Source organism: Selaginella moellendorffii, unplaced genomic scaffold (genome assembly GCF_000143415.4).
Source record: "Selaginella moellendorffii unplaced genomic scaffold, v1.0 SELMOscaffold_35, whole genome shotgun sequence".
Classification (NCBI taxonomy): domain Eukaryota; kingdom Viridiplantae; phylum Streptophyta; class Lycopodiopsida; order Selaginellales; family Selaginellaceae; genus Selaginella; species Selaginella moellendorffii.
The window spans coordinates 12,623-26,459 of NW_003314296.1; the positions used below are offsets into that span (position 1 = coordinate 12,623).

The following is a 13,837-nucleotide window of genomic DNA, read 5'->3' on the forward strand; positions in this document are numbered from 1 at the left end:
GCGTAATCCTGCCCGGATCGCCTGGAACGTCGAAAGCTTGGTGATAGCTGTGATGAGATATCAGAAGAGCGTCTTTGGATATACATTCAGGCATTTCAGGACATATGCACACGGCTCAGAGGCAACTGCTCTTAACGAGCTGGGAACCAAGGAGCTTACACAAGGCGTTCTATTGGGTCCACTGGCTTTCAACGAGCAAGCAGTGGACGTGATCTACGTCATACTGGTTGGAAAGGAGCTTCGGCTTGTAGCAATGCAGATCATCGTCGCTCAGTGGAAGGCAAAGTCCCAACAAGTCTGGAAGGGAGTAGTTCTGCAGATATGGAAGGCGGCAACCAAAAAGCGGTGGACAGCGGTAAAGGAAGAGTTCTACTACATCATGCCTCAGTCCGTCCGGCTGACTGACGTGCCCCACTCAGATCTGCATTTCAGAAAATTCGGTGATGTGCACGATTGCCTTGAGGTCTTTGATCTCCTCGATCTGAAAGAGCCGGCAACAGCGGTGAAGGGTGAACTCAAGACTTGTCGTGGAACAAAAGTGAGGGACCGTTGCAACAACAAAGCTCAGGTTCCCGAAGAAACGTATTATTGTCCTCACCATGCCGACCAGAGAAACCACGACATTCAGTAGAATCTTGGAGTGTGAGCTTGGTTGACATACATGCTTTTCCTAGTACTTTAGATTATTTTATTATATTTTCATTCATAATTTATAACAGACAATAAAATATTAAAATATTTATATTTTTAAGGATTAATTTATTATTTTAGTTCTTAATTAATTATCATTATAACACTTTTTCTGTAAGCTCAAAATTATTAGTTAAAAAGATAAATTAAATGTTACCTGGCAGAATTTTATATTTGAGTTTATATTATTCATTTATAAGCAGTGAAAGATTAAATCTTTTCACCCTACTACATCTCTATTGCATTCTTACTCGTTTCAAATCATATTATAAATCAAATAATTTTATTTAAAACTTTCTATTAATTGGTTTTTTTAAGAAAATCTAGGGTGGTAGTGGATATATTTAAAATATTCTTGGATATTCTACCATTTAATGGTTGTTATTCATTGTATTTATAATTTATAAACATGTCTATAATTTATGAATTTTTCTTAAAATTTTCTAATGGCTGATATGCAATAAGATTAATCTGGTGTTTATGAATTATAAACATGTTTATAATTATAAACTTCTATTTAATCAATTAAAATAATAAATAAGTATTAATTAAAATAAGCATTATTGCATGCAAATTTTTTTATAATATGAATGTCTTTCAATAATTATTAAAAAAATTATAATTTGTGAATTAGTTATACAAAGTTGGCTACATTTCTTGTGTTGCTTAGTACAACCACCTCAAACTAAATGGTAAGGTGGAATTGATCACTAGTATTGACATATAAATAATATGTGGATCATTTGGATATTACATTCAAGAATAAATTTTCACTAGTAGTCAGCAAGTGTTTATAATAGTTTCTAATTATTTTTTGAAAATTTAATTTTATATCAATTTATACAAATTTTTAGTTTTCAGCAGAATACTTGCAATCAACATTTTACAAACTAGAGGCTTGTAGATTATCATGTATGTCTTTATGTTTTAAGAATATTTGGCACAGTACATAGATATATTACAATACATTATCTTGGTACTGGATCCTAATGAAAAATATCCTGAGCTACTTTATCTAAAAGATTTACCTGATAATTATATCCACGTCCAAATACTTTAAATTCAAATGATTTAGATACTTCACAATGTTAAAAACATTGAACACAAAGAATAAATGGTTTTTTTTTTATGTTTTGATCATATATTATAAATAGTAATAGTTTAATGTCATCAAATAGAAATATACGAAAAGTCACACGGGGATCTTCTTTGTCAAGTCCAACAGGATCACTGAGCAACTCTTAATAACTATAATTTGATAGTTGAAAATATTATTGCTAGCCAAAGTTTATGATCTACAAATATTGAGAAAACTGATAACGTTTGCATTTTTATACGTAACTTGATGGTCATCTACTATTAAAATATGAAAATAAAAATATTATACGGAAATTTAACAAACACTGTTGAAATTGTTTTGTGTTTCCATTCACTTGCTTTTCTGCCAGTGAATTCTAACATATAAAGAGTTATGTACAACTCACTATCCAAAGGAACTGATTGTGGAAGATACAAAACAATACTGGAGATTTCACCAAAAATACGATTTTTATCTCCAAGCTCATCAACGAGCTAGTTTCATGTCCTCCATGCAGACGATCGGATAAGAGATTCGCGTGCAGCTTATCGTTTTGCCGCCTGTAAAGTTTCCTGGCCCGTCAAAATGTACCCGTCAGCCGTACGTCAGAACCCATCATGAAATCTCGTCACTGTTACTTACACTGCCACAGGGAGCGCTGGGGTTCATTCAAAGCGGCCGGCATCTTTCAGGTGAGTTTCTTCGTTTTGATCCCATTTTGATCGTTTCTCGCGAGCTTCTAGTTTTGGGCAGATCGATCCCTGCTCGTCCTCGACAATGAAGCACGAGGCGAGAGCAAATGTGGCCGAGCGCTGGATTTCTCACCAGGCAACCAGTGCCTCTTCACAGGGCAACTCCCCGAAAGCCTCTGATCAGTCGTCTCCACCCAGGCACTGGAATGGAAACTCGCCACCGGCCAACGCTTTCACTCCACCGAATGATCAACCAAGGCCGGGTTTCACTCCTTCCTACAGCTTCGTTCCCGTGATGGGGGGCAGTGATCCCGCGACTTCTAAGCAGCAAGGAAGAAGTCACGGGCATCCTGGAGGTTTTGTTTCGAGCATGAGCTCGCCAAGCCAGCACAACCTCGTGGGCTTGTCACCTTACCTGGTTGGTCGTCACAAAACTCTACCGAGGCTCCATTTGTTCAACCGGGATCACGGCCCCAAAGACGTCTCTCGAGCAACAGCAGCTCTTTCCGGATCGCCCGAGAGCTTGTATCCATCGGCTGGCAACGAGAAGCTCTACGAGGCTTACAATGATCTTCACGGGCTTGCGCAGGACTTTGACAAGCCGTTCGAGGCGCCGGCTATACTTCTCGTGGGGCATCAGACGGATGGCAAGAGTGCTCTCATCGAAGCTCTCATGGGATTCCAGTTTAACCACGTTGGTGGAGGAACCAAGACGAGGAGGCCGATCACGCTACACATGAAGTACAACGCTGCCTGTTCCGAGCCACTGTGCTATCTCATGACCGAGGATGGTCTTCCTCGCGAAGAAGAACGCAGCTTGGATGATATCCAGGTACGTGGTTCTTTCCTTCTTGGAGTTTCATCACGTAAAGTTCTTTGGTGGTTCTTTTGTATCGCAGGCTCACATAGAGTCCGAGAACTTGAGACTCGAACGAGACACTCACCAGTTTTGGGCGAAGGAGATCATCATCAAGATCGAGTACAAATACTGTCCAAATCTTACGATCATTGACACGCCTGGGCTCATAGCTCCGCCTCCTCAATCTAAAGCAACCACCGCGCTCCAGGTTTGTGTTCAAAGCTTTCGGTTTGAGTGAGTGAATGCTTTCGCAGGCTCAGGCCAAAGCAGTGGAAGCTCTCGTTCGAAGCAAAATGCAGCACAAAGAGTTTATCATTCTTTGCCTCGAGGACTGTAGCGACTGGAGCAACGCGACTACGCGAAGAGTTGTCATGCAGGTAGTGAACGAAAACGTCTTTTTTTTTTCTTGGAAAAGCTGACATTTTTGCAAGGTGGATCCTGAGCTGTCTCGGACAATAGTTGTCTCGACAAAACTGGACACTCGAATTCCACAATTTGCAAGAGCTGCGGACGTAGAGCTATTTCTCCGTCCGCCACCTCGCCTGCTAGATGGGGATATCTTGGGCGGGACCCCGTTTTTCACATCAGTGCCTTCTGGGAGAGTCGGGAGTGGCCGTGACGCAGTGTACAAGTCAAACGAGCAGTTTAGAGAGGCAAGTCCTGGTTTTTCTTCACAAAACAATACAATTTTTTTAGGCGGTTGCAGCACGAGAACTGGAAGATGTTTCAAGTCTCGAAGAGAAGCTGGGTCGTCCGCTGCTCAGAGAAGAAAGAAATCACGTCGGAGTTAGCCGGCTTCGATGGTTCTTAGAACAAATCCTGCAGCGCAAGTAAGCGTGATAGATGTTTTTTTTTTTCGCTAGAACTTAGTCAGATCGCAGGTACATGGAAAGCGTTCCATCCATTGTCCCGCTGCTGGATAGAGAATACCGGAACGTCACCTTAAAGCTGCATCAGACTGTGACTGACTTGAGGTATGAGCTTTTCTCTCTCGTTTCTTTGGCTAGCTAAACTCTTTGCTGCAGTGACTTAGACGAGATCAAGCTCAAGGAGCGTGGTCGTGTTTTCAGAGACTCTTTTCTCGCAAAGGTTCGATTTTGTCGCTAGAAACTATCTCTTGATTGAGAAACTTTGTACTTTCAGCTCTCGCTTTTACTCAAAGGAACAGTGGTGGCGCCACCAGAGAAGTTTGGTATGAACGGACGAAGTTTACAACACGAAGATCTCACCACTTACAGAAATTTTTTGCAGGTGAGACGTTGCAAGACGAGCGAGTTCACGGAGGAGCGTTTGTAGGTGCAGATGGTCTTCAATTGCCTTTCAAACACATGCCGGTATGAAGCTCATGTTTCAGGCCTCTGGTGTGAGAGATCTCGTTTTGGTTTAGAATGCCGGGATGCGTTTGTATGGAGGAGCTCAATACCACAGAGCCATGGCGGAGTTTCGTTTCGTGGTTGGAGGCATGAAGTGCCCGGTAATCACCAGAGAAGAGATTGTAAACGCCTGTGGAGTCGAGGACATGCACGACGGAACGAATTACTTCAGGTTTCCTTACTTGGTTGCGCCTCGTTTCTTATCGAAAATGTGTTTTTTCAGGACCGCTTGTGTCATAGCTGTTGCGAAAGGCAGGGACGTGTTTGAGCCATTTCTTCATCAGGTAGATCGAACGATCACTCGTCACGTACTCACATTCTCGTCGTGTTTATCAGCTGGGATTCAGACTCTCGCATGTTTTGCGAAGACTTTTGCCTATTGCGCTGTTCCTACTCCAAGTAAGTGTTGTTCTCGTTGCTCCCTGAAGAGTTCATGGCCGAGACTTACAGAAAGACGGGGAGTATTTAAGTAACCACGACATGTTTATGAAGCGCGTGTCAACCGCATTCCATCTCTTCGTGGAATGCACAGAACGAGCATGCCGAGAGAAGTAAGCCTTTCTTTCTCGTTTTGGAGTTTTTCTAGCTTTGATTCATCCCAGGTGCATGGAAGATCTTTTGAGCACAACGCGCTATGTCACCTGGTCACTGCATAACAGGGTAGCACTCGGTGAAAACGTCCTAGCCTGTGCCTAAAAATCGGAATTTTTTTTGTCCACTGTAGAACCGGGCTGGACTGCGACAGTTCCTGGATACGGTCTCGCTCGAGCAATCGATTCTCACAAACAGTGCAGGAGGATCTGGCGATCTCGTGAGCGTCGCAAGCAACGGGAACAAGCAGGAAAACTCGTCCAAGGTGCTCAAAGGCCAGGACTCGTCCGGGGGCCAGATGACGCAGACGAGGCTCGTGGATCTTCTCGAGAGCACGCTGTGGAATCGGCGCCTCGCGCAATCGTCCGAGGACATCGTGAACGCTCTCGTCGCAAAGATCTTCGAAGGCATCCGGGATCACTTCGTCACAGCTGCCGAGTTGAAAGTAAGTTCTTCCAACTTTTCTTCTTTCCAACGGTCGAAAGCTCTCAAAGTTCTCAAGGTTCTTTGTGTTGTTTCGCGCAGTTCAATTGCTTCTTCCTCATGCCCGTGGTGGACAAGTTCCCGGCGCTACTGCGCGAGGATCTGGAAGTCGCGTTTGAGGAGGATCTCGATCGCGTGTTTGACGTCCAGCAAGCGAGGCAAGTGCTGGAGCACCAGAGGATGGATCTTGAGCATGAGCTAAGACGGGTATGATTGAAAAATCTGTGCTTGCTTGGGAACAAAATCCGGTTTTTCCTTGTCAAACAGGTGGAGAGACTCCAAGAAAAATTCGCGGGGATTCATCATCAGCTCAGCAGCGCTCATCCCGTCACAGTTCCTCCCAAGGACGTGGCCGAGGACTTCTCTTCGATGCTCAGCATACGCGAAAAACAGTTTGTCTAGTCACAACGACGATCTCCATTTTTGCGACTCACAATTCTCATTTCCATTTGCAGAGCTTCCGATTCGTGAGAGCTTCCAAGGAGGTGAGGAAAGAAAGTTAAAGCTATTCTTCCAAGTCAGCATCTCTCATAAGAGATGCCATTTGTTTTGTGATAATAGGAAGATTTATCATGGGACTCCAATTTTTTCCTGGCAAAACAAGAAAGAACTGATCTTCACCAGGACTTTCTTCCCCTTGCCAGTGCCGCCGTGTTGAAATCCAAGCATGGCGAGATACGGTCGGAACGATGACATGGAGCACTGCGTCTCCGCAGCCATTCAATATTCCCGTGTGCTTGCAGCAGGATGGTGGCACGAGTGCCGCATTTGGACAGCAAAACTCAACATCAACCTGGATATGCTGCTGGATTGGATTAGTTGGAGCGGACAAGCGGAAGAATTTCTGCTTTTTGTCTACAAACAATGGGAACTCGGCCTCCGGTATACAATTCACTGGGGTGCCAGGCGCGCTTCACATGTCCAGCATACAACTTCCACACTCTCCACGGCCCGATTTCTCTCTGACGCAACGCATGCATCCCTCACGACATACTTCCTTCAATGCCTTGGGGACCGACGGCGGCAACTCCTGCATGATCTTGAGCCAGAGTTCCTGTATCGTAAGACCAAAAATCTGGCACAGGTACCATGCCCCACCAAGCGCCACAGAGACCATAAAATCTTTTCTTCTTTCTTTCCGCTCTTCTTTTCCTTCTTTCCATTATTTTGCTGTTCGTGTGAGTCATGGCTTCCTTCCAGGCTGTGGGAGAACTGGCCTGGAAAATGCTTCCGACTGCATGGAAGACTATATGATCCCGTCGACTACATTTGCATGTGGTATCCTTCACAGCTGGTTGATCTTTCGTGATGAACAAGTGTGAGGTTTGATTTCCGCCAGGGCATACTCTAGGTTCTTTTCTTCCTTATCTGCATATGCATCCGTCTTTGGATGGGACCTTTCATAATCGACATATGGACCTTGATAGACCATCATTTAATTATTAATATGGTAGATTGATCAACAGAAGATGCTGCAGAGAAAGAAAAGATCAGAAGTTTCTTCCATCTTCTACACAAACCCTAAAAACTCAACAATATTTTTGTTCATAACTAGAGATAAAAATAAATCCTCAAAAATGTTTTAATGGATGAAGATCATCATCCTTTTTACATCTCATAAGGGTTTCATGTGACAACCATAAAGGACAATTGGCACTGAACTAAAAGGCAAAAACTTGAGCATGAGAAAGACCACAAAAAGATATTGAGATTCCTATGAAGAGGGATTTTGCTGTTATTCAGTCATGTACTTACAAAGCTAGTGCTAGCACTGATTGGTCCTAAAGTTATGACATGGAGAATGTAAGTTTTAGTGAGAACTTATGAAGGAATCCAATAAACAAAAACTTATAATTCACTGCCTCCTTGATGTATATGGCTGTGGATGATGGATTAAGAGTTTAAGCAAAAATTTTGATCACTATCCTTGTATTGGCCAATTTTAACCACGTGGTCAACGTGGGTCAAAGGTAAACTTAAAAGTGACATGGACTTGGGATAAGGAAGTAGTTAATAGAAATAACAAAATTTGAAATCATGATATGAGATTACAATTGCAAAATGATTGTATATCTAACGTCTGAAAGAAAAAACCTTGTATGACAATGGAAAAGAAAAAGCCATGTTATGACACCATTATAAACATTAACTTTCACTCCTACATTTAGAGATATTTCAAGAGTCTCAACTTAAGTGGATGACTTTTAGCTCTTTATTTTCTGAGGTCCAAAAAGAGTTTACCAACTGTGGCAAAAAAGTAATAATGAAGTCCTTTCAAATATACAAAAATAAATGTGTACCTCATGCCATAGAACTCTACAAGCACAATGTGCGATATCATAAGCATAGCTAGGATAAACCAGCCTCTGCATTCCCATGACCGTGAGAATTGCTGGAAGTCCATGCTTGTTCTTCTTTTGGAGCAAACGATAATAACATTCTTATCAAACAAACATCAACAGCCAACATCAAGCATGGTACGAATATCTGGACAACTCTCTGCAAACATTTACTTCATTAAATTAACAGGGAACAGAAATTTACAATCTAGATGAAGTCAATGTACTACTGAGCTCCTCATTTAAATTGAGTTCCACTGCTGGGAAAAAGAAGAAGGTCATCCATCGGAGAGGAAGAGGCAGCTTGTCCCTACTCCGCCCAGGGGGAAGCAGAGGGGGTTGGAGCTGGCTGGCAGGGTTCCCAGCAAGATCAAAATTTGAGAGCTTGGGATCCTGAGTGAAGATCTGAAATCCTGAAGGATTTGCCTAGTCATGTAGGTACTCTAATCCTTGGGCAGCTGCTATTTTATCTTTACATTCCAGCCCAACAGTTCCTGGTCGGCTAGCATGTCCTGTAAAAGAGTTTCAAGAACCAAGCTTACCTAATGGGCAAGAAACCAGGGGCTTAATCTAATTGTCTCTGCCTCTAGATAAAGAAACAAGAGACCAAGAACAATAGAATACGGCCAAAGCCTCTTTCACTGAGCTACCATTTTTTCTTCACGAGAGGACCTCTCGGCTTTTCTTTGGTTGCCACTGAGCCCGACATGATGCAAACCATAGGACAGTTGTAGGGCTTCTCTTGAGCCGGACAGTCAAGAGTAGAGAAAAAACACCACTTTAGCGAGCCTGTTTGTCTCGGTTTGAGCAGACCAGAGCAAATTCCCAGTCTGCCAAGGCAATCCATCTAAAACTCATCCATTTCCGTTTATCACACGTCCTTATGTGAACCATCCAGAAGAAAAAGAATCTACATTTCTTTTATACTTTTTTTTTCTTCCATACAAAAAAAGTCATGCCTTTTGACGCTGCAACCAGAGTTGTCAATCGCGAAACTAGTTGCAATCGTACCTGAGCGTTGAAAACGCAGTTACAAATCTTTCTCCGGGACGAGACAAAGATCCGCGTGAGCGATCGCTCACTTCACGGGCCCGTCAGCGATCCTGGCCTTGACGGAAACACGGAGATTTCCCAGTCACCTGTTAGCATGGCTCGTACCTGGACCATGTGTGGCCGGCTCTTGACGGAGTCTTGCGTGCACAAGAGCGCAATGTGGATGGCTCTGAAAACTTCCTCCTCCGGGAAATCGTTGTTGAGCAGTGGATCGACCAGCTCCAAAACTTTGCCTTGCTCGTATAGTTTCCAAGTCTGCGTTTGTGTCACTTCGGCCATGAGAAACTCAAGAAAGAAAGAGAAATATATAAGCTACTAGCACTGACCCATTGTACGAGGAACACCGTCTCCATTGGTAGATCTGGTTCGAAGTTGTTCCTCCCACTCACGATCTCCAGGAGCAAGACTCCAAAGCTGAATACGTCGGCCTTGTCCGTCAGCTTGCCTTGAGCGACTTCCGGAGCAATGTAACCCCTGAAGCCAAAAGGCATCAGGACTTTTTCTACGCGGAAAAGGTAAAAGATACTTACAAAGTTCCACTGAATCTTGAGTTGATGTAGCTATCCTCGTCAGGTAGAAGGCTTGTAAGACCAAAATCCGAGATTTTCGGTGTGAAGTTCTCATCAATGATGATATTGCTTGCTTGGATATCCCCGTGGATAACATGAGCTTCCTCATGGAGATAATTAACACCCCGAGCGATCCCAATCGCAATGGTCATTCTTGTTTGCCAGCTTAGGCATTCGCCATTATCTGGGTCTGCAATGGCTTACGTAAGAACAACTTAGAAGATTCCAGCTAGCCAAGAGAAACTTACTGAAGAGAAGCCGCGAGAGTGGTCTTCCGTTCTCGAGGAACTCGTACAGCAGAAATTGCTCATCGGCCTCGATGCAGCAGCCCATGAGCTTGACGAGATTTGGATGCTCAACAGCGAAGATACTGGAAACATCGCTAGCGAACACACTGTGGTCTTCTTTGTGATACTTTGATGAAAGCTTCTTCACCGCAAACTTGGTTCCATCCGACAATTCACCCTGAAGATAGAAAAAACCGAGCGAGCAGGAAGAACGATTAGCCACAGAAAGATTAGAAAAAAAAAAAATACAAACAACACTAGCCTTGTAGAGCTCGCCAAATTTTCCCTCGTCAATCTTCTTCTCGGGAGCGAAGTTCTCTGTAGCGGATTGTAAATCGGTGTAAGAGTAGCACGCAACTGTCACAAGAACAAACAAAAGAGTGTCAGTGTCTTCATCGAACAACGAAAAGAAAAAAGTAGAAAGAAAGAAACAAGCCAGCCAAATAAGTTTTTTGGAGTTACGTTTGTAGTCCCCGGAGGACGAAGAAGAAGACATCGCAATGCTGCGCTTTGGACGATCATCCCTTCGGCCCCGGCGCCGACGAAACCACCACATACAGATCCCTGAAACCACAAGCAATCCCACGCTCACACCGTAATCTTCCACCCGGGCGACGATTTCTTCCCTAGACAAGCACAAAGCATCGATCTTCCACCGATTTCCTCCACAGACCTAGATAATCGCGATCACAATGGATGCCCGCGGCAAGAACAGCGATCGCGCACACGCATTTCGCGCGTCCCCTGCCTACCCGGGCGCTGGCGCCATGCCCTTTCTCCAAGAATCCTTGCCCCGCCGCGGACGCCGCCTGCTCCTTCGCTAGAACCCTCGCGATTTCTACGGAGAAGCTTCTGTGGGGAAAAGAGAAGAGTTGCGTGTTCGTCGTCCATGAGAAGAGCACGAACACATTCTCATTGCCATCCCAGAAATTTACTCATTGTTAAAACATCCATAGTCTGTGAAGTTTCCACCACGTAATTTCACGGTCAAGCCGCGTTTGGCCAGCTGGCAATCACCTTTGACCGATTAAAAACCAAACAGAATGTGCGCAGCGCAAACAGAATATACCACAAATTTTAGGGCAACACCGACAGAATACGCTACAAAATAAACTAGAACACCACACAAAGGATATTCTTTCACACGCGACAGAATATGCCGCTTATTGTTTTTATTGTTTTTCTTCTTTTCCTCCTTACGCAGCTTGTTCCAGCACCAGGCGGCCAACCAGCTGCTTCAACTTGAGTGTTTCGATCGACTTGAGCTTGATGTCGCTCAAACTTTCCAGCTCCTGACGCTTGGGATCGATCGAGACTGCCAGAGGCCTTGGAACTGAAGACCACCAATCTGGCGATGGTGGCGATGGCGACGATCGCTCCTCCTCGGCCCGGAAAGTGTGATAGACCACAACATCTCCTCCACTTCCAAGTTCCTGGCGGCTACTTCCCACGCAAGAGTAGCCTCTGGGAACAAATCCCACACCCCAGGAGGAGCCACCATTTTTTTTCCCGGCTGCTCCACTGATCCCAGTCGCGTAAAGTGCCAGCGAGAAGAAGCCTGGTTTGAAGCACCGCAAGACTCTGTCCACCAGGACCTGGAGATCAATCTCCCTCGGTCCATATCCCATGGTCTCAAAGCTCGCGTAGCTGAAACCATCCTCCGGAGTGACGTGAATCGTCGAGTAAGCGCCGCCCTCGACGCTGTTCATGGAGTAGCCGCACGGATCGAAGGCGAAGTCGCAAATCCTGGCACCGGGGAGAAGACCATCAATCCCGGCAGCTCGAGTCATTCCCTCGGCCGAGCAATTCACGTCCTTGTAGAACTCGGTCGCCACCTTCCTGTCCAACTCCGTCATACACATCTCGAGCGTGAAACCTGGCTCGCTGCTGCTGCCACCACCGCTGCCAAACTCGTCTTCCACCGCGGGTGCTACGTAGACGTGCCACTTCTGTGCCGAGGAAGAACTCCCAAGAACGTAGCCTCTTCCTCCGCTAAAGAAGCCGTCCAAAAACTCCACCTCGTCCGTGAAGTTGCGGTGAGGATAATCCTGCTCTGCCGGGAAGAAGAAACTCCCTCGCCGATACTTGCAGCACCGGACCGAGAGATCCAAACCCGAGGCCAGCTCCAGCAGAACCGGGATGCTCCTCAGCAGCTTGGTGGTGCCGCAAGTCTTGATCACCACCTTGAGTGGATAGACGAAGAGGCTCGACTCCGAGAGCACGTAGGAATCAAACTCGTCGCTGCTAAGCTGGGCCACTATCGTGCACTCGGCCGCCTTGAGCATCCTGTCAAGGCCTTCCCTGGAAACCGACCTCAAACCCGATGCCTCGCTGCTTGGACCATACGAGAATTCGATTTCCAGCCTCTTCTCGAATCCCTCGAAGCCAGTAGTTGCCACTGCTCCAACAGTAGCTGCCACTTCTTCCTGCTGGAGCCCCGCCACCCAAGCTACTTCCAGTCCCATGATGCTTCCCCAAGACCGCTAGAAGGACGAAGAAAAAAAAAATCTGGCTGCCTAGATCTATCTTCCCAACGCTAGCTAAATCTTACTGAGAGAAGCTCCTGGAAGGAATGTCAGGATGGTTTCCTCACGCACTGGGAAAGAAAAAAACGAAAAAGTTAGAATTTTTCCTCGCGGAATCAGAAGAGATTGAGCTTACCACAGTGAATCCGGCACGCCGGAGCTTCTCGAAACCCCCGTTTGGCCGAACGTCCTCCACAACGTAGCCGAGAGGGATCTCGTATCGGAATTTGGAGTTTCTGTTACTACTACTACTGCTAGAATCGTCCTCGCCTCCCTTGGCGTCCATCACAACATGCCAAGATTTCTACAAAACACAAGACTAGCGCGAGTCAGAGAGATTGCCGCTGCTATGCCGCAGCGCCGCGCTTACCTGAAACGACGATCGCGAAGAAATCGAGCAAAAACGCTGCGCCGCCACAAAGAGGGGAAAAAAAGCGCACAATTCACAATAGGTAGGGCAAAACTAGCGAGAACGCGGGTCTTATAACAAAGTGAGGGCGACGCTTCGCATCGCAGCCGTTGGATCAAATCCACGCGGACCGTCAATATTTCCTTCTCCAGCACGTCAACACGCGAAGTGTGAGCGGCCACGTAGCTTCCAATTTCACCACGTGCTAGCAAACTGGAAGCGTGAAGTATCAAATCTTATTTCAGAAAATACAAAACATTAGCAATTCCCAACGAAACATTGCATCATCAAGCACATTTTATATCAAACGCTACAAATGTGGAAAGCATGTTTTATTTCATATGTGAAATAAAATATTAAGTCATAGAAACATATCAAATCAAAATCAATTGAAATCGATATATTTCATGTTAAATGTCAAGATTTGAGTAACTTCAAAATCAAATATTAATTAACAAGTCTTGCTCATTACTAAAGTTTTCCCTCCAATGTTAAGAAACTTGGAATTGGCTGCAAAGATGCAACCCTGGAGAATTCCTAGATTATATAATCATTTGGATCGCTGCACACCGTTTGAGTGCTGCAAAAGCATCCAAGCGTTGGATCTGGGGGAGATCCACATCTATACTTCGCACCGGGAGTTCCACAGCAAGCATCCAAAACCTTGACGAATCAAACGACCCAATAGTGCCATTGACCATTCCCAAATGATCCGAGTACCAATCCGGAACGAAGAATGATCAATCTGTATAGTTTGCTCGGAACTCGTCAACCAGATCCATTAGCTTTTGGTTGTAATAGATGCTCGGATTGTTGTAGCGCTTAGAACAACCAAGCTGATCATAATCCCCAGCAGTAGTGAATGGCAAGGATGTTGCTTGTGCCAGAT

At 45.1% G+C, this 13,837-nt stretch overlaps 3 protein-coding genes across 3 annotated transcripts; 1 reads left to right on the forward strand and 2 right to left on the reverse strand.

Annotated features, from left to right (window-relative positions):
• Positions 1–2,400: 2,400 nt before the first annotated feature.
• LOC9656408 (dynamin-like protein ARC5) lies at positions 2,401–6,386 on the forward strand. Its single transcript, XM_024682812.1, has 19 exons — positions 2,401–2,460; positions 2,512–3,292; positions 3,360–3,527; positions 3,574–3,696; positions 3,751–3,972; positions 4,016–4,149; positions 4,201–4,293; positions 4,345–4,408; positions 4,463–4,511; positions 4,571–4,653; positions 4,707–4,864; positions 4,916–4,976; positions 5,029–5,091; positions 5,143–5,243; positions 5,295–5,352; positions 5,417–5,728; positions 5,809–5,973; positions 6,034–6,158; positions 6,222–6,386. Exons 2-19 carry the CDS (start codon positions 2,546–2,548, stop codon positions 6,235–6,237), a joined length of 2,742 nt encoding a protein of 913 aa, XP_024538580.1. The 5' UTR covers positions 2,401–2,460; positions 2,512–2,545; the 3' UTR covers positions 6,238–6,386.
• A 2,615-nt stretch (positions 6,387–9,001) lies between these two features.
• On the reverse strand, positions 9,002–10,951 carry LOC9656176 (cold-responsive protein kinase 1). Its single transcript, XM_024682790.1, has 7 exons — positions 10,688–10,951; positions 10,477–10,578; positions 10,277–10,371; positions 9,976–10,192; positions 9,689–9,917; positions 9,485–9,632; positions 9,002–9,413 (listed from the first exon to the last, which is right to left on the reverse strand). Exons 2-7 carry the CDS (start codon positions 10,568–10,570, stop codon positions 9,189–9,191), a joined length of 1,008 nt encoding a protein of 335 aa, XP_024538558.1. The 5' UTR covers positions 10,571–10,578; positions 10,688–10,951; the 3' UTR covers positions 9,002–9,188.
• A 120-nt stretch (positions 10,952–11,071) lies between these two features.
• Positions 11,072–12,919, reverse strand: LOC9657148 (S-adenosylmethionine decarboxylase proenzyme). Its single transcript, XM_002977759.2, has 3 exons — positions 12,910–12,919; positions 12,676–12,843; positions 11,072–12,610 (listed from the first exon to the last, which is right to left on the reverse strand). The coding sequence occupies exon 3, from the start codon at positions 12,477–12,479 to the stop codon at positions 11,211–11,213; it is 1,269 nt and encodes a 422-aa protein (XP_002977805.2). The 5' UTR covers positions 12,480–12,610; positions 12,676–12,843; positions 12,910–12,919; the 3' UTR covers positions 11,072–11,210.
• Between the last annotated feature and the right edge of the window lie 918 nt (positions 12,920–13,837).